This window comes from Mastacembelus armatus, chromosome 20 (assembly GCF_900324485.2).
Source record: "Mastacembelus armatus chromosome 20, fMasArm1.2, whole genome shotgun sequence".
NCBI classification, from domain to species: domain Eukaryota; kingdom Metazoa; phylum Chordata; class Actinopteri; order Synbranchiformes; family Mastacembelidae; genus Mastacembelus; species Mastacembelus armatus.
Window position 1 is genome coordinate 10,351,801 of NC_046652.1, and position 19,723 is coordinate 10,371,523.

The 19,723-nt window shown below is 37.8% G+C and overlaps 1 protein-coding gene across 3 annotated transcripts; it reads left to right on the forward strand.

Moving 5' to 3' along the window:
• Window positions 1-3,915: 3,915 nt before the first annotated feature.
• Window positions 3,916-8,769, forward strand: adcyap1a (adenylate cyclase activating polypeptide 1a). 3 transcript variants are annotated; one of them, XM_026292318.1, is made up of 7 exons: window positions 3,916-4,159; window positions 4,369-4,473; window positions 5,010-5,144; window positions 5,768-5,872; window positions 6,591-6,722; window positions 7,228-7,348; window positions 8,636-8,769. In XM_026292318.1, the coding sequence occupies exons 2-7, from the start codon at window positions 4,376-4,378 to the stop codon at window positions 8,642-8,644; spliced, it is 600 nt and encodes a 199-aa protein (XP_026148103.1). In that variant the 5' UTR covers window positions 3,916-4,159; window positions 4,369-4,375; the 3' UTR covers window positions 8,645-8,769. The 3 variants fall into 3 exon arrangements, with proteins under 3 accessions (XP_026148103.1, XP_026148101.1, XP_026148102.1); XM_026292316.1 differs by lacking the exon at window positions 8,636-8,769 and having other exon boundaries at window positions 7,228-7,426; XM_026292317.1 differs by lacking the exon at window positions 8,636-8,769 and having other exon boundaries at window positions 4,372-4,473; window positions 7,228-7,426.
• The last annotated feature ends 10,954 nt before the right edge of the window (window positions 8,770-19,723 follow it).

Sequence of the window (19,723 nt, forward strand, 5' to 3'; positions counted from 1 at the left end):
GGCGTTTTTCTGCAACATGTCACTCCCCTATACATTGTCACGTTGTAATTCAATGTGCACTAATGTTAACATTATTTATCAGTATTTGTTCATTATAACACAGATTTAAATCTTGATTAAGGTTTACTGTAATCTCAGCCTTTCCTAACACACACACGCACGCACACACACACAAACACACGCGCACACACACACACATTAGATTTAAAAAGCCTTGTTCTGTCAACACTGTAAAAGTGCAGTAAAAACACTTAAATCATGAGACTATAACTTCAATAAAACTCTTTAAACACGAAATGTTAACACCACTACATGCTATAAAAAGCTAACACTGTGCTATAATTACAGTGTGTCATATGTTGTCTTGGTTGGTGTGATAAAGCCCTGTCATACAGCTGCCTACACCCTGAGGAAAATAATATTAAACAGTGTGAAATAAAGGATGGTCCTGTTTACCTGTTCCCATCTGAACCAACAGAAACATATTTTATTTTATTATATATGCAGTTCCAGTATTACTGATGAGTTACAGTAAGGCACCAGTTTAAAACTTACCGTACATGGATTTTATGTTCTCTTTATCAAGTTGTTTATCAGGTTAATAAACTAAATCCAGATGCCATGTTGAATACAATGAGTGTTTGCTAGAAGATGATTCTGGCCAGAAAAAGAAATGAGAATTTCAACTTTCAACAGGAGATTAAAATGAGATGCTTCTATAAATGGCTCCTCAGGGTCAAGGTTTGTTAATATTCTATAATGAATATTACAGAAAGTGATGATTCAAGCATCAGGTGGATATGGGATAAATGCTCTTATCCATCCATCCACCCATCACTTACTCACTTATTCATATTTAGAGTCACAGGGATCTGCTGGAGCCTATCCCAGCTCTCTTTGGGTGAAAGGCAGGGGTACACCCTAAATACACCCTGGAAGTTCATATGTTTTTAATGTAGAGTTCACTAAGCCACTTGAAAATCATTATTGTCTTGTAACCTGTTGATCTAGTTCTCAAAATAACGTAGGTATAGGTTATTTTCATTTAACTAATAACAAACAACAGCCTTAGGCAGGAGACCAAATCTTTTTACAGAGTTGGTCTTAGGTCTAAACTGCCCTCATAAAAGTTACTAATGATCTTTCACTTCCAGCTGATGCAGGAGATAGTTCAGTTACAATTGTCCCTCTGCTTTTTAAACAGCGGATGAATCGGTTTTAATGGACATCCTTAAAAAGTGGGCTGGCATCAGTGTTTCTGATCTAGACTTGTTCAAATCTTAGTTAGAAAGCAGAACTTTCCTTCTACTATACCTGTGGTATTCCCCAAGGCTCCATCCTTGGACCCTTCCTGTTTAGTCCATATTTGGTGCCACTGGCACATACCATTGATACAAATAATATTTAGTATCACTGTTATGAAGGTGACATGGATCATTAAAAACCAGTGAAGAGGCCAAATTTCATAATACACTTTCCTGTGTGAAATAAAAACATTGGATTAGATTTGATCCTTCAGAGTCCACCACAGACCTTACAAAAACATCTGGGCTCCCTGTTTACAACTGTAAAACCTAAAGCCAGAAAAGAGTGTTATATTTGACAGAAATCTCATTTTTAATAAAATCACAAAAGTATGTTTTTATCATGAGAGGAACAACTCAAAGAGATCATAGATGGGTTTATTTTACCTTGGTTAGATTGTTGAATTATTAGTATTATTATTTGAACCAAAAACAATGTTATGCCTTCAGCTGGTAGAAAATTCAAGGCACGAGAAGCAAAAAAGATCAGGTTTGTTTCTGGTTACCAATCAGCTCTGGATCTATTTCAGAAATTTTACTAATTACCTTAGCCTTTGATCCTCAAGCAGGAGCTGTCTGGCTGTTTCCAAATCCCAACTCAAGACTAAAGGAGACCAGGATTTTGCTGTCAGGGGTCTTCAGCTCTAAGCTTCCTACCTGAGATTCAAAAACATACTTCAGTTCACTTCCAAAAGCATACCTTTTTAAACCTGTCTTTCTTTAATAAGTAGCATACTGTGTTAATACTGAAACAATTTGTAATATTTTTCTTGGAAAAGTCCTATTTAAATACATTTACAAGTATTATTATTATCATTATTATTATTATTATTAGTCAGAGGGTCTGTTACATTAAAAAGTTAGGTGACACTTGATACACTACAGTGTACTTTCTTCTCAGGGCCACTTGGGTGCAGTACTCACTTAAAAAAAACCCTATAAAAAATAAAAAAGGAAAAGGAAAAGTGGCTCAGTTTGAGGCATTTTTTCATAAACTGTCACATGACGTCAGAGCCAGAAATGAATCGACCGATGTGAATCACCCACTCAAGATTCAACATATGGCCCTAATGCCTGTATGGAAAGCTGACTGTTAATGAATACTTTACAGGACTTAAACACATACATGAAAGTGTGAAAATAACAAATATAAAACAGAAACCCTGATAGTTTACAGTTCAGATTTAGATTCAGCCAATTATTGCTCTGTGCTTAAAGACAAATGTGAGATTCTTGAGTATTTCCATTTCATGCTACTATAACTTTACCCTATTTCAGAGAAATATAGTATATTTTTATTCCACTACATATTTTATCTACTCGTTCATAATTTTACAAGGCCTTAAAGGGCTTTGTGGCAAAGGAAGTGTTTTAGTAGGGGGCCCACATTTAAGATGATCTGTGAGTTATTAGCAGTTTCACCAAAGAGAAAATGATCCGTCCAAACTGTCCATATGCTTTCAGGGAGAAATAGGAGAATCTATCAAATATTTCACACAAAAAAGCAATAAATGCAACAAACACACAGTTGTGTGCTCTGACAGAAGCGTGGTCTTCATTCATTTAGTCATTAATCATCTCACAACCCCTGCAGTTTATCTATGGACCAACCAATAGACAAAACTGTACATACACTAGATAAATGTAGCTGTATGTCGATGCATCAGTACAAAGGGCAGTTTTTCCGCATAATAAATACATTGACTCATTCCATGTGCTAATACCTATACATTTTATGTTAAACAGGAATTACTTTAATACAGTTTTTTTTTCACACTGAAGCATTTCACTTACATATGAACATGACAACAAGGACAGTGAAGACATGCTGCAGGTGACCCAGGTCCAAACTCTGACTCAGGTATCTGGTTACTGAAAATGGTCTGTGGAAGGATGGATGCAGAAAGGAAGTCATGGATAAATAACTGAGCTTATGTGTCTTAACCTGAGATACTTTTTCTAGAATAGAAGATGTTCAACCTTTCTCAGTTTATGGGAAAATGCACCTTCTAGCTGCTTAAAGCCTTTTGTTTATTTGAAAAATGCATCATGACAAATCAATCATGTGCCTGTTTGTTGGACCAATGTGATTTTCACAAGAGTTTTCAGAAATGAAAAGTGATAAGGTTTAAACTTTGAACAATACCTTGGTGGTATGGAACCTCTACACTTTATAGTGGTGCACAAGTGAAAAAGGGGAGAAAACCATACAGTGATGAATAAAACCAGCTGCTTCACAGACATCTCTGTGGTGCTGTACGTAAAGAAAGAGGATGCCAGTCATATTTCAGCACTAGACAGCTCTCTCCATCTCTCCAGTCTTCAAAGGTCATATGACCCTAGTTATGTCGTGACGTCAAATGTTGACATCAATTCACTATTTAATTACTGATAATGCATGAATTCAAGATATGTTCCTTTTTATGACTTGGCTAGGGATCTTTCATTGACGCGGAAGGAGGATGAACCCCAATGGGACAGGGAGGGTGGGTGAGTGATTGGGTCGATGACGCAGCCGCACCTCCCCCCCCCCCCCCTTCTTTACCTACGTGACAAGTGAAAAGGCATGCCTTTCGGATGCATGAATAAAAACCAAAGGGAAATAAGTTTATGCGCAGAGAAGTTCTCCGCAGACAAATGTTTTGCGCTCTTCTTTCCGCCCATGACCGAGACGTAGAAACCTGCGAGAACTGAGCTGCGGGCGCACGGAGGGCTGCGCACTTGGAACAAGCACAAGAAGGGTGAAGGGACGCTCTACACTGAGGAAAGAGAGGAAGAAGAGACTGAGATAGAGATCCTATCTCGCTCTGCCAGTCTGAGTCTTCAGTGTCTTCGTGTCCAGCAACTCGCAACTGGTAAGACACTTTTCGGTGGTTTTTACGCTGCGTAAAAGTCAAGTGTTGGCATATTTTTTTTTGTCTTTAGAAACTCAAAGGAGTGGTGTAAAAGTTACCACATAGCACGAGTGAAAATATAATCCAACTCAATGCATAAAATATTCTTCTCATGACTACTTTCACAGGAAGATCTCACTTGATGTCGTTGTTTTCTTTTTCTTTTGCAGCAGGACAATGTCAAGTAAAGCGACTTTAGCCTTAGTCATCTATGGAATAATAATGCATTACAGCGGCAACTGCTCGCCTCTGGGACTTAACTTTCCCAGCGTTAGGTATGTACACTCTTACTTATCGTGTGTCACTTTTCAGGTGTTGGTTTCTCCTTTTGTTTGGCAGCAGCAGGGCGCAGGATAAAGACCGTTTCTGCTTCACGGGTAATAATGACCGAGGCTGTAATAGCCCAGTGGATTACCGGATAACATCATCAGACAAGTCAATCTATAGGGCTGCTCACAGAAATAATTTCAGTGCAACATCACCAGGGAGCGGCCGTAATGTAATTTAGACTCGGGTAGTGAAGTAACAACTGTGTCTCAATCTGTCTTGCGGCCATTAATTGGCCAATTTATCTGATAAGATAATTAACAGAAAACAGATTTTTGGTAGAAAGTTAAGTCTGAAAACTTTTTTTAAATGAAACGCATTTTGCAAAAGTTATTCTTGATCAACCTAATTGATCCTATTCTTGATCTGCATGATCCCCTTTTCTGTCTGAATTTGGTTTAACTGCTCACTGACTGTGCTCAAGTCGGGATTGCAGATTGGAAAAAAAAACAGAGTCCCAAAACATATATGCAATTTCTTCCAGACTTGACAGTGGGGTTTATGATGAAGATGGAAATTCCTTTCCGTCCCTGGATTATGACAGAGACCAAATGGATGTGAGAAGCCCCCCGTCTGTCGCCGACGACGTCTACACTTTGTATTACCCACCAGAGAAAAGGTGACTATCATCACCGTTTTACCCAGAAAACTTTTTCCCTGAGCGTTGGAGACCTCCATGTCGAACATCTCATTGCTGTAGTCCTATTTCTGTCCATGTATTATGTTTTATGTCCATGTGCTGCCCTCTTGGCCAGGTCGCTCTTGAAAAAGGAGATTTTAGCCTGGTGAAATAAAGGATATATATATATATATCCTAAGCTGTACGTTTTGTGTGAATCTATCGTATCGTCAAAAATTCACATTTTATTTATTTATTTATTTTTACTGTAGAGGATTTTTATAAAAACCCAAATTACTCTGATCTCGTTTTAAATCTGAATTCCTCGGGGGATCTGAGCCGCTTTCATTAAAAAGAATGGACAAAATGAACATTTCCAAATTGCAGCAACAGAGTGAAAAACTAATTAAGCCCAATTGTCTCTCACAGCCTGTACAACGGGGGGGAATCATTATTAGACTAAGTGAATTCATCTCATGACAGATTTCTCACTAAAAGATGTGAGAGGCCCCTTATCACAACTTGTTAAAAGAGACATTTCTTGCAGTGCAGCTACTTGACATTGTTGCCTCTTGCGCTGGGTGTGTGGTGATTTCACTGTGTGGCTGTATCTATCATCCCAGAACGGAAAGGCATGCAGACGGCATGTTTAATAAAGCCTACAGGAAAGCGCTGGGTCAGTTATCAGCAAGGAAATATCTCCATTCTCTGATGGCAAAACGTGTAGGGTAAGAACATCTTTTTGGTTGTCACCTCTCCATGTCTACTTACTGCTTTCTGTCCTGTGTACTGTTTTGTTTTTGTTTTGTTCTTTTGACTGATCCTTTAAATGCCCATAATTCACGGTGTTATACGTGCTCTATATGTCTGTCTCCCAGCATGCTGCTATATCTGGCGCCCTCTCCCTCTGAATCAGACTTTATGGGATAAAACCGTGGAGGGAGGAGGGCAGGGGGAGCACGAACAGGCACTTGATTGATTTGGAAAGTGTCATCCTCTTGTCCCCGCTGCTGTGTCGTTAAAGCGCAGAGGGAAGAATTAACCGGCACAGGAAAATGTATTTTCTTATGAATAAGTTATAGGATTGAGGCTCAGTGGTTCCCGATGGAAGGGAGAGATGCAATTACTCCAGGCTGACTTGCAGGGCCATAACATTTTACTGCTAATCAAAATATTTGCCAAATCATCCCAAAAGTTGAACAAAAAAATCCTTGGTTTCCTTTCTTTCTGCTCTTAACATGCTTTGTCCCAGAAGAAAGTACATAGTGACACCCTCTAAATGTTCATTAGGAAGGACACTATCTGAATCTCTGAACAGCATCTCTGAGATTGTGAGGCATCCAAGTTCCTCACCTCAGCACCACAGGATGTACATGCAGAGGTCCATGTGAATGGACACTTACCACTGTGGTGGCACTGAAACCATTTTTCTTCTGTCTCCCACAGCACGGGGACCCTGGACGACAGCTCAGAGCCTCTGTCCAAGCGCCACTCGGATGGCATCTTCACAGACAGCTACAGCCACTACCGAAAGCAAATGGCAGTCAAGAAATACCTGGCAGCAGTCCTTGGGAAAAGGTATAGACAGAGAATTAGAAACAAAGGACGCCGGCTGGCATATTTGTAGCACCCTCCACTCCCCTCCTGAAAAACAAATGAAAAAATAATAATTTCAGTGTCTGCAGCCCCAAATTAAATCATTTTGAGATCTGAACAATCATTGGATTGCTTTTGTGTTCTTATGTATTTATGTATGAAGTAAGCCATTAAAATGAATATTTTGATAATGATATTGTTTTTAGTTTGTACTCAAAAGCCCTTAATGATACACATATGTACTTTGTGGACCAGTTTTTGTTCATTATAAAAAAAGAAATAGCTTCTATTTATGTATTCATTGATTTATTTTTTTAGACCTATTTATTAAGAGGAGAAAACTGTTCACATGATGATAAGCTCCAACAGTCCTGTCTTTTAAACCTCCAGTGAAGAGATTGTGAGGAAAATAAATAGTTTAAAAGACAATCAATGTATTGAATGCTGATTTTGATATTAAGAGTTTAGTTGTCTTTATTCACAACAGCATTGAAGACATAGGTTATCACCATATCCTACAAAGGATAGACTATGATGCCCTCCCGGACGGGGATGAGTTTGAGGCTTTTTTGGGAGAATGGCTGAAACAGTTCTCTCCCGACCTTCTGGTGAGTTTAAGGCTCTTTCCTGAGGCCATGTCCTCGAAGGGGAGTCTCATGTCCCTCCCTTTTTCTTCTCCCCTTTAACACTTAACTCAAACCCAACTCTTTTTCCACCTCATCTGTGCTCCTGTCTCTCCAGAATTTAATCTCACGTACCACACACATGCATACAGGATGAATATAGAGACATTTTGCACCAAAGTCACTGCTGATTGATACAAAAGCTACACATTTATCCGCATCCTGTTAATGGATGAAAGAAAGATATTATAATGATAAAAAGTTAATAGAGGTAAGACCAAACGTGAGTCTTGTTTGCCAGTCAACAAGGGACTCCTTTTAAAACCCAATCCCAAATCTGAAATGAGGACAAGAGTGCGTTTGAGGATTTTCATGTCTTTTTTTTTTCTTCTGCCGTGTTTACAGAGTGAGCTTATACCTCTGACTCATGTGAAGTGCCCATCTGTGTTTCTACTGGTTTTCTATGTGTTTGGAAACCTCTTATCCTCAATTTCTCATGTGTGTCTGCCCATATAATAAGTATCACCAACACTGAGTGATCCACCAGGCAAATTGAAAAAGGCATTAAAAAAACAAAAAAAAAAACAAAAAAACACTTAGAAGTGATACTATTTACATGGCAACATCGAACATGTAACATAGCTTTGCTTTCTTTGACTCTCGCATACATACATACCTGTCATTTCTTGGTGTTGTTTTGTGTTCACGAGTGTACTGTGTGTTGGACCTTTTCCTGCACTGAAGAATTTATCTGAATGTACTTTACTGCTGGTAAAGAACCTCACAGTCTAATATCCTGCTTTATGCATTGTTTTTGTGACCAAATAGTACATGAAGAAAAAGGTGCGATTGGAAAATTAATGGTCAAATTCTATTATCTTTATTTGCAGTGTGGCATAAAAGCTGCCACAACTGACATCTCTTGGTTTACACAATTAAATTTCAAGAGATGAAAAAGTACGCTGCGAGTTAGGAAGAAACACAGACGAATGCAGGAAAGGTGCCTGAAATGCTGAAAGAACAAAAAACATGCTGATTCTGAAAAGTTGAGGGATCAGGTAAAGATTAGAAAACCAACATGGTGTCACTGAAAACATTAAATCTTTCTAGACATCTACACACTTACACCCAGTTGTTGATGAAGCTGCAGTGATGCAGCCGGGAAAAGTTTACACAGAAAGTATTTTGAACATTAGTGTTCAAATGGCAGCGTAAAGTTCGCCAATTTCTGTTTACTGTATAATTTTTCTTTAATTTTGCATTCTCCTCTAGGCTTTGTGACACAGGAAGCAGTTTGCGGCTGTGGTGCCTTGCTACGACTTTAAAATTGCCATGAATCACAGATGGCTATTTAGTGGCCCTACAATGCTGCACACCATCAGCTTACATTTCACCTTTTTGTTGTTGTTTTTGTGTTGCATAGGATCTTTAGTACCATCCAGCTTGGAACCTCAAGCATTCTTGATTGCACTGCTTTTTTTTTTTTTTTGTTTGTTGTTGTTTTTTTTTTTTGCACTTTGTGTTTAGAGCACTAAATGTAGATTTTTGTGAAAATAGGAAGGAAGGACCAGTTTCTCCTCTCCGTGAAGCATTATTTGTATGATAACGAAAGCGCCAATAGCCTTACTAAAATGAAATAATCTTCAAAGATATATATTTATTGTGTAGAAAGTGAATATTAGATAACTACTTCAAATGGTGATCTGCAAGGGTCAACTCAATAAATGTTTAAAAAAAAAAAGAAAAAAAAAAAGTGTTGTAAGATTTGTATGAATAAATTTTTGTAAAAAAAAAATTTCGTCTAATCTTTGAAGCCAATATCACTGTTAGTTTTCACATTAAGACACATATACGAGGATGAAAACATTTCACAATAAAACTATAGCCTCCCTCAACAGTTTTAACACGTGGTTGGACAAGAAATGAGGAGCAAAATCATCTTGTGAACATGATAGAGGGAAACAAAGATGAAGCATTATCAGTATGAAGAGTTTAAAAGCTCACAAATATCGAGAAAAAGCAAAGCACCATATTACAGATCAATTGAAAAATGTGTGCACACATGATAGCTTGGACAAAAAAAAATCATTGAATTCATGCAGAATTTAAAAGAAAAACTCATTTTTGTCTCTCCATCAGTGTGGGCATTATGCATTGTAGCTGTGTCAATAACTGGTCAATAACTGCAAGATGTTACAAAATAAATCAGCAAATCACAGACACGAGGGCTAAGCTGGTGAAAAGGAGACCAACAGATCTGAGTCCGTGTCCCATTTTCATGGTGATTCAGTCAGTTTGGCTGAGGAACAGTGACACCAGTTGGCTGGGCATCCACCTCCCCTTGGGACAGCATGAGTAAAGAGACGTGGGAGGGATCACCCAGCCTGCACCACACTGTGCCTTGCTGCACTTACACCTCTCCAGGACTTCAGCAGTCACCAGCAAAGGCCTGAAGTACTGGTGGAACAGTTGGCCAGACTCAACACTGGTACTTTCAATTTGTGCCAAAAAACAGTATTGAATGTGAAGCAAAAGAACTGGTATGGACTGGTTTCAACTCAACATATACAAAAATGTACCTACGCATTTTAGATAGAAATGTACTTGTTTACATCTATTTTCCATGAAATAATTTCACCAATTAGAAAAAGTTCTAGTGCAACTTAATTCTGCTGTAGTTGTGTTTAGATGGTCAAGATGCATATCTCATAGTTGCAGTCAGGAGAAAGAAGAACCCTGGCACCATTTAGATTTCAGCCAGTGAAATGGCCTAGAGACATTGTTTACAGAAGAAAAAAATGAAATGAATGAGCTTTCTTGCATGTAACAGCTCATTTTAGATTTTCTTGCAGGAAACTTTTCTGTTTGGGGGAACAAAACACTTACGACCACCCTGCCCTATTACCCAGATAAAGTTAGAGTCACAGTTTTATTACACTAAAGGAAAGCAAGCGTCAGACTTTCTTTACAACTTGTTGCGCTGCTTCAATGTGGGCCACAGGTGTCTGATTTGCCTCATATTTATAGACTCACAAACACAGTATGACGTTAGTGAGGAGGAATCCCTGCACTGTGCAGTGCAAGGACAGACCTGAGGTACCTGGGCACAGACATGTGAAAGGACCCAGACTTCTCCCACGCTTGTTCTCACATTATGAGCAACCACAAGATGTTTAGTCAGTTTGTGTTTTTTTTTTACACTTGTTTTGCATGTTTGACCATTTTGTGTTCAGTTTAATTAGTTTGGTAGCTTGTTTTATTTATTTGAAGTGATTCCTACTTGTGTGTTTTGTTTTTTTTGATTCATATAGTTGTGGTTTTTGTGAGGTCTTTACTGTCTCTTTTTAGTCATTTATGGCTTTTTAGCATTTTGTACCTGTCTCTGGTCTTGGGGTCCCATGACTCCATGGCCCCTGTGTCTGTCCCCAGGGGTCACATTCACTAATCCATCCATGGTGCAGTGCTGCTCATAACTGTAATAGTCTTGTACATTTAAGGAAAAAACTAACTAACTTTAAACTAACTTTAAGACTTTAACATAAAATTACACATTCAGTAGCTTAATAGAAAAACAAAATCAAACCGGTATTTGTTCTTTGCTTAATTTAATTGAAATTACAACATTCCCAGTTTACAGCTGATTGATCATAGTAATTCTTTAAGATGGGAGATTTAATATGTCAAATAGTTAGTATGTTAAATGTGTGCCAGCATCTTATTCATGTTGTTCGTGGAAGAAGTTCCCTTTGTAAAAACTGCATAATCTCTGGTGTAAATGATGTTCTAAAGAAATTTTACTTCTTGCCAGAAAAACCCATCGCCATTACTTGGAATTTCAAATTTTAAAAGCCTCTTGACGATTACTTATGGATACATAAGTACATTGTGGACTTTAACAGAGGTTAATGTTAATGTTAAAAGTATTTGTTTTTGTGCTTAAACTTGCATTATATCGTATTAATACTATATCAGGCTGTTAATGCTTTATGAGGCCCATATAGCGATTTTACATCAATTATTCTTTAGAGATTTGATTTCTACAGAGCGTCTTTACTATGTTTGGATTAAACTATTCCTTTTCTATTAATAAGCCTCTGTAAACCTACACATTTTCCCAGCTTGTACTGAAATTTCTATGAGGCTAAAAGGAAACATCAATAGCACATTGTCTAAAATTGGAAGAACAGAGAGCTCTATTAGCATAACCACAATAACAAGTACTAACGACAAGAACAAATAATATATAAAAAACACAGTGGTTGAAAATCACTAAACAATGTGCATATACAATCATGAAAACATGTAAACATTACAAAGATCTAACAATAATCTGTTTTAATACTGATATTTGATCATTTTAAAAGGTGAAAAACTTTGTTTTATCACTGCTAAATCTAATTTAGTGGCTGATACGTTATTACTTTTAAGCAGTCACTTACATGTAACCATATCTTCTTCTATACTGTTGGGTTTATCTTACCTGTGCAACAACATTATATGTTGCACATGGGTGGGGGCAAATTTCATGAATCAGCAAAATTTTTAATAATTATTAAAGATAATTATTAAAAATCCTAAAAACTGATAATAGTTTTTGTTAATAATGGGACACCACCCTGTTACCAGGGACCAATAATCGAACTGAAAAAGCAGCCTCAACACAGTGCTCACCCCGGGGTGTCAACATTAGTAAAACATAAACACTGACTAAGTGAGAATCAGGTTGAAGGTTGAATCAGAGCAAAATCCAGCTGTTGTCACATATGCACAAATAATCCCAAACAGCGGCTGATTAAAATACAACAGAGCCATATTAATTTACCACCACAACTGCAGTATATTAATAAAGTCGTTTGTTCTACAGTCAAAACAACTAACACAACCTACTACTACAACCAAGCAAATCAGCACGTGTGTGAGTGTGTGTGTACTTGTATTTCTACCTTTGTTAGGACCATTTGAGCGTCTTAATGAGGACATTTTGGCAAAGTTAGGACATTTAGCCAGTCCTCACTTTTACAGACTCCTGTTTTAGTGTTAAAACCTGGTTTTAGGTTTAGGTATTTAGCTGTGATGGTTACTAATAAAGATAGATATATGAGTTTGTGTGTGTGTGTGTGAGTGAGTTAGCTAAACAGGGAGCTAACAAAGGAAGGCTAATGGCGACGTGAAGGTTTACAAAATGGCATCTGAGCCACAGTGGTACAGGGTACAGCGGTTCCCCGTGTGTTTACAGGTAAAGGAGAATAGAATGGCGTTTTCACAAATGGTCGGTCTGCAAAGGCAGCACATTTTTGTGTGTGGACATACAGAGACAGAGAAAGAGTGTCTGGAGTGAACAGCCTGAATTCAGATGGTTAATTAAATTTGGAAATCGAATGCAACTGTGGCCATGATTCTCATTCAGACATGAAGCCAACCTTCACGTTCAAGTTGCTGTTACCTGAATATCTCCATTTATTGACATGCGTGTGACTGGGTGAACCCAGTGGGCCACAGGAGGCAGTCAGGGAGTGTTTATTGTACGTTTTAGCCCAAATCTGTTGCCTGACATAGAGACATGGCAACACTTGCCACTAGAAGATGCCTTCTGCCTCTGTTTTCTATTTATTAATGGTTCTTATGCATTAAACCATTACTGACTCTAACAATGCCAAATCTGAAGCCTTCATCATTCATTTCCTCCAGTGTTGCAGGGTGAGTAGGTTCATGACAAAGTTGACTGAACAACCTGTCAACAAATATAAAGAAAGGGGCTGCTATGCCTCTATAAATTATGCAAACATACACTATATGGTTTGTGCTACCTGTGAATACAGTTTTCTTCCCAAAGCTGTACAAAGAATATAGTGAATTACTGATGTCCAATGCTGTATAATTGAATATGAATGAAATCTTGGTAAATAGTAAATGATGTTTCACCGTTTATACGTTCATACATTATACTATGTTCTGAGCTGAGAAACTCCAGTGTTGTTCCCTGCAGAAATACCAGCCCTCCTTACAATAACAATGTGTGTGGGGGAAATTTACTTGAACATGACTGCAACATAAGCATCACAACTTTATACAAAATTAAAATAGAAGGATTATAAGGGGTTTTGAGACTCATCGGTCTCAAGATGCATACTCTTCATCAAATACTCTTGAACTACTGCCCATTTAGATGCTTGCTCACTGTCAGCAAAAGTCACTGGACTCTGGACTGAAATGTTGCCTGAAGGCTACTGTGTAGTATGTCGGGGATATTGCCAGTGTAATTTGCATGTGTTGATCTGATTGCTTGAAGGGCATAATGTGTATTTTCTCCTCAAGTCATTTTCTTAATGTTCTTAGTTCAGCCCTAAGACCTGGCATACTCAGGTAAGGATGAGATGTCTTACCAACTGATGTAACACGTTTCTCAAAATAAGTTTGTTTTATGAGTGGGGGAGGTATACTGCATGGTATGCTGTCACTGGGTGGGCACCCTCTCAAAAACAGAATATATATATATATATTTATATATATATACAAACATATATCAAGATATCAAAGTCTCACGAATCAGTATTTTATTACAAGCTTCTTTGGTGCCATTTCATTGATTTGCTATGCTAAAAAATATGACTCTTACCTCAGGGTCATTACTTTGAATCTATTGAGTATAAAGCATTCTTGACTGATTAATGTTGTACTCCAGAAGTGTTTCAGATATGCTGCTTTTGAGAGATGTTACAGACACCCTGAAAATGTAAATAACCTGTGGCACCTTCCTCTTCTCCCTCAAAGTCAAAATAATATCTATACTGGGTAATAATACATTTCAGTTACTGCATTGAATTAAATATGTTTAACTTTGGAAACACTTACCTATATGTTGTCCGTATGACAACAGTGATAATTCATTGGATTTTCTTGTTGTGGTAATGCCACAGGGGTATAAATCTGAAAGGTACCACGAGATGAACATCAGCCATTCTTATGCATCATTCATGTATAACCTGCAATGACAAAATGACATATAGAACTGTAATTAGTAAAATACATTGAGCTGCAAAAACATTACTTATTAATGTATCTGCTCTTTTGTTACGTAATCATTTAGAGTGAAATATGGTTGTCACAGTTTAAAACCCAATGTGACTTCTTAAACATCTTGTTTTCCCCAAACAGTCTAAGTCACTTTATGATATCAGCCTTGGCTTTTGGGATTATTATACTAGTTGTTGAATGATTTTTATAATCACTAAAATGCAATGATGAAAAAAACATCAGTCAGCCTCCTGTAGGGACTCCCACACTCTGGGCACGGTGGATGGCATTTTAAATACCAACACCCACCCTAAAGCCCTCCACTCTGTTCTCTTCCCCCATAAGCAGCACCTTGTGTGTATCAATCCAAATGACAGCTAATGACCTTAAATATATCCCCCCATATCTCCTAATATCTGATAAAAGGTCACTAGAGAGCAGGACCTTTTCTAGACATTGAAGGCTTGTCTGTACACCCCCGCTCCCCAGATCTGCCCTATAGTGCCTGATATCTCTTTACAATCATTACTCTTGAAACTGGGAGTAGTTGCATCACACTGTGATGTGCGGTAAGGGATGGCAGACAGAGCAACCACACAAAGCCTGTCATGTCTCTCTCTGCTTCTCTTTGTGTGTAATAACCCCTCTCTCAGACCTGATGGCAAGGCTTTGATTTTGTGGCTGTGGCCTCAGCTCTCAGAGGAGCAGAGAGAAGATGATCAATGGGAGTGATCTGATTCTTCCAGCCCATGCCAGACCCTTTCTTAACCCTGCTAACCCAATCAGCCAGTGTTTCCAGGCAACCAGTCCCAGGAGGATGCGTTAGGATTGGGTGGGGCGCCATCAGCCATGCTGGGCACCAAAATATTTCACTCAAATGGTTTCAGTCTCAGCTATGTTGTTTTTTAGTGGCTGTAGAGGCAAGTTACAGAGCAGGGCTGAGAAACAGGAATTTGTCATCATTAATAAAAGTGCAAAGACACAGAAACACGCCACATGGCAACCCATGCTTCCAAAAACTAATCATACAGCTGAAAATACATAACAAAAAGGAGGTAAAAGGAAAACCAATCTGACAATATTAAATGTTGGAGAAGGGATTTGACGAGTACATTGGAGCAAGTCATTGAAAATAAAACAAAAAAAGGAAAAGGAAGCTATTGGGGAAAAGATGTGAGGAAGTTAGAGAAAGTTTATTTGGCTTTGGATAGCAAGCAGTGCAGTATTTCACTTTTACAACCCATCAATACTTTATACTAAATCTAAAAAAATCTAATCTGTATATTATCAAATGGTCTCTTTGGAAATAAAAAAGAAACAATATGATCAATAAGCAAATATATTCAATGGGAGGGATGATGCTGTTGGAAAACTACTTCTGTAAATAGTTAAACTAGTCTTTCCTACATGTTCAACTCCTGCCCCAACACCAAGCTTCAACCCAGGATCCTGCCTGCTCCTGTGGGGCCCTCATGAGTGACAGCTTTCTAGAAGGGGAATCTGCATGAAGCCCTTTCATCAGTGCTACCTCCTGGGCTCTGCATGAGTGACTACAGCACAGTGCAAAAGTTCAGCCATTATGGAATATTTTTGTGCAGTTACACCAATGAAATGTGTCACTTTTTAATGTCAGACCTGTATGAAATAGACATTTTTTTGTGTGAGGGTATAAACAGGGTCTGAGGTCTAAGGTTTTGAGGTCAGTTATGGTGCTCACAATTTTTAAAATACCTGCATTTTTACCAGTATTTAATGTCTTCAAACATATTCATAACAGAAAATGACAAAAATTAGATTATGAATTAGAGAGAAGTGTTCAAAACAGTCCTCATACATTAACATGGAGAAGTGTCTACTATTAACGCAAATCTTTAGAGGGGGGAAATATATACACTTCGGAAGCTAAAATAAAACATTTTTCCTCTTACAATTATCCTGGATAGCTTTGCAAAACCTCAGATAATGTACAACAAAACGGTTTTAACATCAAATGCCAAGATATAAAGGTCCCCTCCAGTTAAGAACATTAAAAATAATTCTGTTTTGGGGTTAGTCTCCAAAATATTTGTGTTGTCAGAAATATGTACACATTTAGTTTTAATTTGAGCTCAGAGTAATTTTCCTTGTCGTGTAGATCTCATACATGATTCTGACCTCTATATACAATACTGTGTGTGTGTGTGTGTGTGTGTGCGTGCACATGTGCGTGTGTGTGTTTTGCCTCAGTTTTTTTCTTAGTCTCTGCTGTGTGTGTCGGAAATAGACAGTCAGCAGCGGTTCACATCATACCTTGTTAAGTGCTGGGAATGTCAGCTTTTCATCTAACTTTTCATGCTGAACAGTTTAGTGCTAAGGGCATGTGTTCTTTCGTAACAACAGTGCCTATTAGGAGCTGCCTGAACAAAGATTCATCTCTAAATTATGAATTCCTAATATTTTATTTCTCTATTTTTATAGTCTGTATTCTGCACCTCGCATCCATCCGGTTTCTCCTCCACCTTTCCTCTCTGTGGACACTGTACAGTACATCACAGCCCAATTAACATTCTTGTGGCTCAGAAGTCATGGCTGTCTGGGTTCAAAGGGTGGAGGTAGATGGCCTCAGGAGAGCATGTTCCTGGATTTAGACTGAACGTTGTACTCATTATTGGACTGTCAACTGACCCCTGATGTCATTTTCTTCACACCATTAGAGATAGTGTAGGTCTCAATGCCAAACTGAACACACACACACACACCTACTCACACATACAAACCTCAGCCACACCATTAATATGCATCTACCTACGTCACGCTATCGATCTCTCCATTAATGCACCATATTACCTCATGAAATCATCACTAGGAAAGGACAGTGGCTGTAACTTTGCAAGCATACAAGGTGAAGGAGGTCAAAGATACTTTGGGAAATTTGGCAGACATGTACACTATTAAAAGTACACACTGCACTTTACAGTATGTTCCTGCCCACAATTCGAGAAGTCAAAGTAAAAATATAATAATATATATCAGTTCAGTTTCTTCCTCTAAATCCTGATAGAAGTACAGTTAATTTATCTCACTTGTCATGATATGGACATACAGCACAGTAACTCTGTCTCTTGTTACAGGAGTCACACTAAAAGCAAATTAGAGCATTCAGTCATTTCTTTTAAAAGACCACCAATTGCTTATTTCTGCACACTTTCTAGTAATTTGATTTTCAGCCAAAGTATTCAATAGGAAAGTAATGTGAGAAAGTCTACAAAACAACAGACTTTGTTTGTGGGAAAACTCCAGGCGACTATTAAAGAGACTGGCATTTATTGTGTCACATCTTTAAGGTGCCTTAACTCGAACACAAAACATTAAAGATTTGTTTGGAAAACTAATCGAAACAAAAACAACTGCCTGAAAGACGCTAAAATGCTCCACAGATCTGAGGGATTATTCTGAGTTTGACCTCAAGTTACATCTTCCACATTATGCATATGTTCCCATTGTTAATGTCAAACTATTGAGTAGTTTATTGCAGCTTTAGGTAATTAAGATATTTTGTTTAGGGTTGGAGTGACATACTGATCCTCAGACATATAGTTAACATTTTATTTATAATGTGTTGCAGTTTGAATAAAAAATGTGAATGTTCAAATCTGTACTGATCCTGTGAGGAATTGATTTATTCCTCTTGCTTGACATCAATTTCTCTGGGCTGGCATTTTAAAAATCATCTTCACCGGAGAGACCCTGATTTTCCATCCTGTCAAAACAATAAGTAACAACCTAACAAGATTTCATGGCTCCTTTTAACACTTTGTGGCCACCTTTGTAAAGGCACAAGAATAAACAGGTGATAAATAAGAAACATAATTAAATTTGACTCAAGCTGAACATATTTGTAAATTAACTGAGCAATAGCTGCATGACCATTACAATCTGCTTTGTGGAAGAAATTAATTTTCTGCCATAAATGATTAGACCGCTTGTTCTGAACATTATCCTGGTCACTCTTAATCAAATGAGGCATTCATATCCCTTTGGATTTTACAGATCGTTAGAATCATTTTACAGTGCAGCCAAAACATTGTTTTTCTTGGGTCTTTGGTGCACATTGCCTAAATGATGCTGGTTTCAGGGCTCCTATTAGATACAATAAATGTTCTAGCTTTGTTCTAGCTTTCTAGAACTCTGTTCTAGTTCTAAATGTTCTAGCTTTAATTCTGGTGGGCACCCTTAAAACACAAGCATGCACTGATTTGAATGAATTAACTGTACATAATGAATTAGTGGGGGTAATGAGAAAAAAAAAAGAGATGATTATTTCTCAGATGTCCAACTAATTTACAATTTGACTACTAATTAGCAATTCGCTAATCTTTGTCTTTTTAAAATTCACATAACTCTGCTGGACATCACTGACCGAAGATAATCTTTGGATGTTTTATATAAAAGCCACTTTGTAGTCAGCTACAATCTGAATGAGTAATCATTCATCTTCTCTGTTGCCTCTTTCATATGTATCTTTAATATCTTCAGTTACTAAAATAGAGTCTCTATCTTTAGCTGTTCACAGTTCATCTTAGCAGACAGTGACTGCTCCTGAAATAAAGTCTCTGGTCCTGTCAGATTCCTCTTGAGGTAAAGCTGATGAACGGAAGTGTTGATGAAGCAGCGGGGAGCAAATGCATGAAAAACCAGAACACTTTCACAGAAAAACATTGACATCATCATTTTATTGCTCATAAATAATGCCAAAGCGAGGCATCTTAAAGAAAACTATGAGCAATCCAGCAACCAAGCCACTGTAGAGTTTAAAGATGTGAGGATGGGAAAAGTTGCATTCCTTTAATAATATCTATGGTTTTGAAAAATACATGATGCACTTTTATTTGTCCCCTGCACACTCAGAAAAATCACTGCTATGCAACAAACAGGCCTTTATGTCAGAATCAGCACCATTAGTGTCTGAAAGTGAACAGTACCGTTAAGCTCAGAGCTTATTAAAAAAGACTGAGCACGTCGTATCTGCTGACAGCCTAGAATCATTCAGTAAAGCCATTTTCTTTCATGTTTGGAAAGTGGTGGAAAGCCAACGCTCTTGGGTGTCATCCCATCCACCTTGTTTCCTTCCTCATGCCCTGATACTGCATTTATGCCAATTTAATTAAGTCATATATTCGTTTGACTTCGAGAGACTCACAAGAGAACGTTTTATTTAGATAGGTAACCACATTGTAGAAGACATGAAATAATAGCTCCGTTTTGTAGAGGAAGTAGTATCTGTATATAAAACTGGCTTTCATCTCATATGGCTTCGACAGTGTGTCTTCTAAAGATAAAAACAATTTAAAAATTATTTAAAGACAT

Coding starts and splice junctions, on each gene's coding strand:
- adcyap1a (XM_026292316.1), top strand. CDS start 4,376: ATGTCAAGTAAAGCGACTTTAGCCTTAGTCATCTATGGAATAATAATG. Junction 4,474..5,009: donor CTTAACTTTCCCAGCGTTAG/GTATGTACACTC, acceptor AATTTCTTCCAG/ACTTGACAGTGGGGTTTATG. Junction 5,873..6,590: donor CTGATGGCAAAACGTGTAGG/GTAAGAACATCT, acceptor TGTCTCCCACAG/CACGGGGACCCTGGACGACA.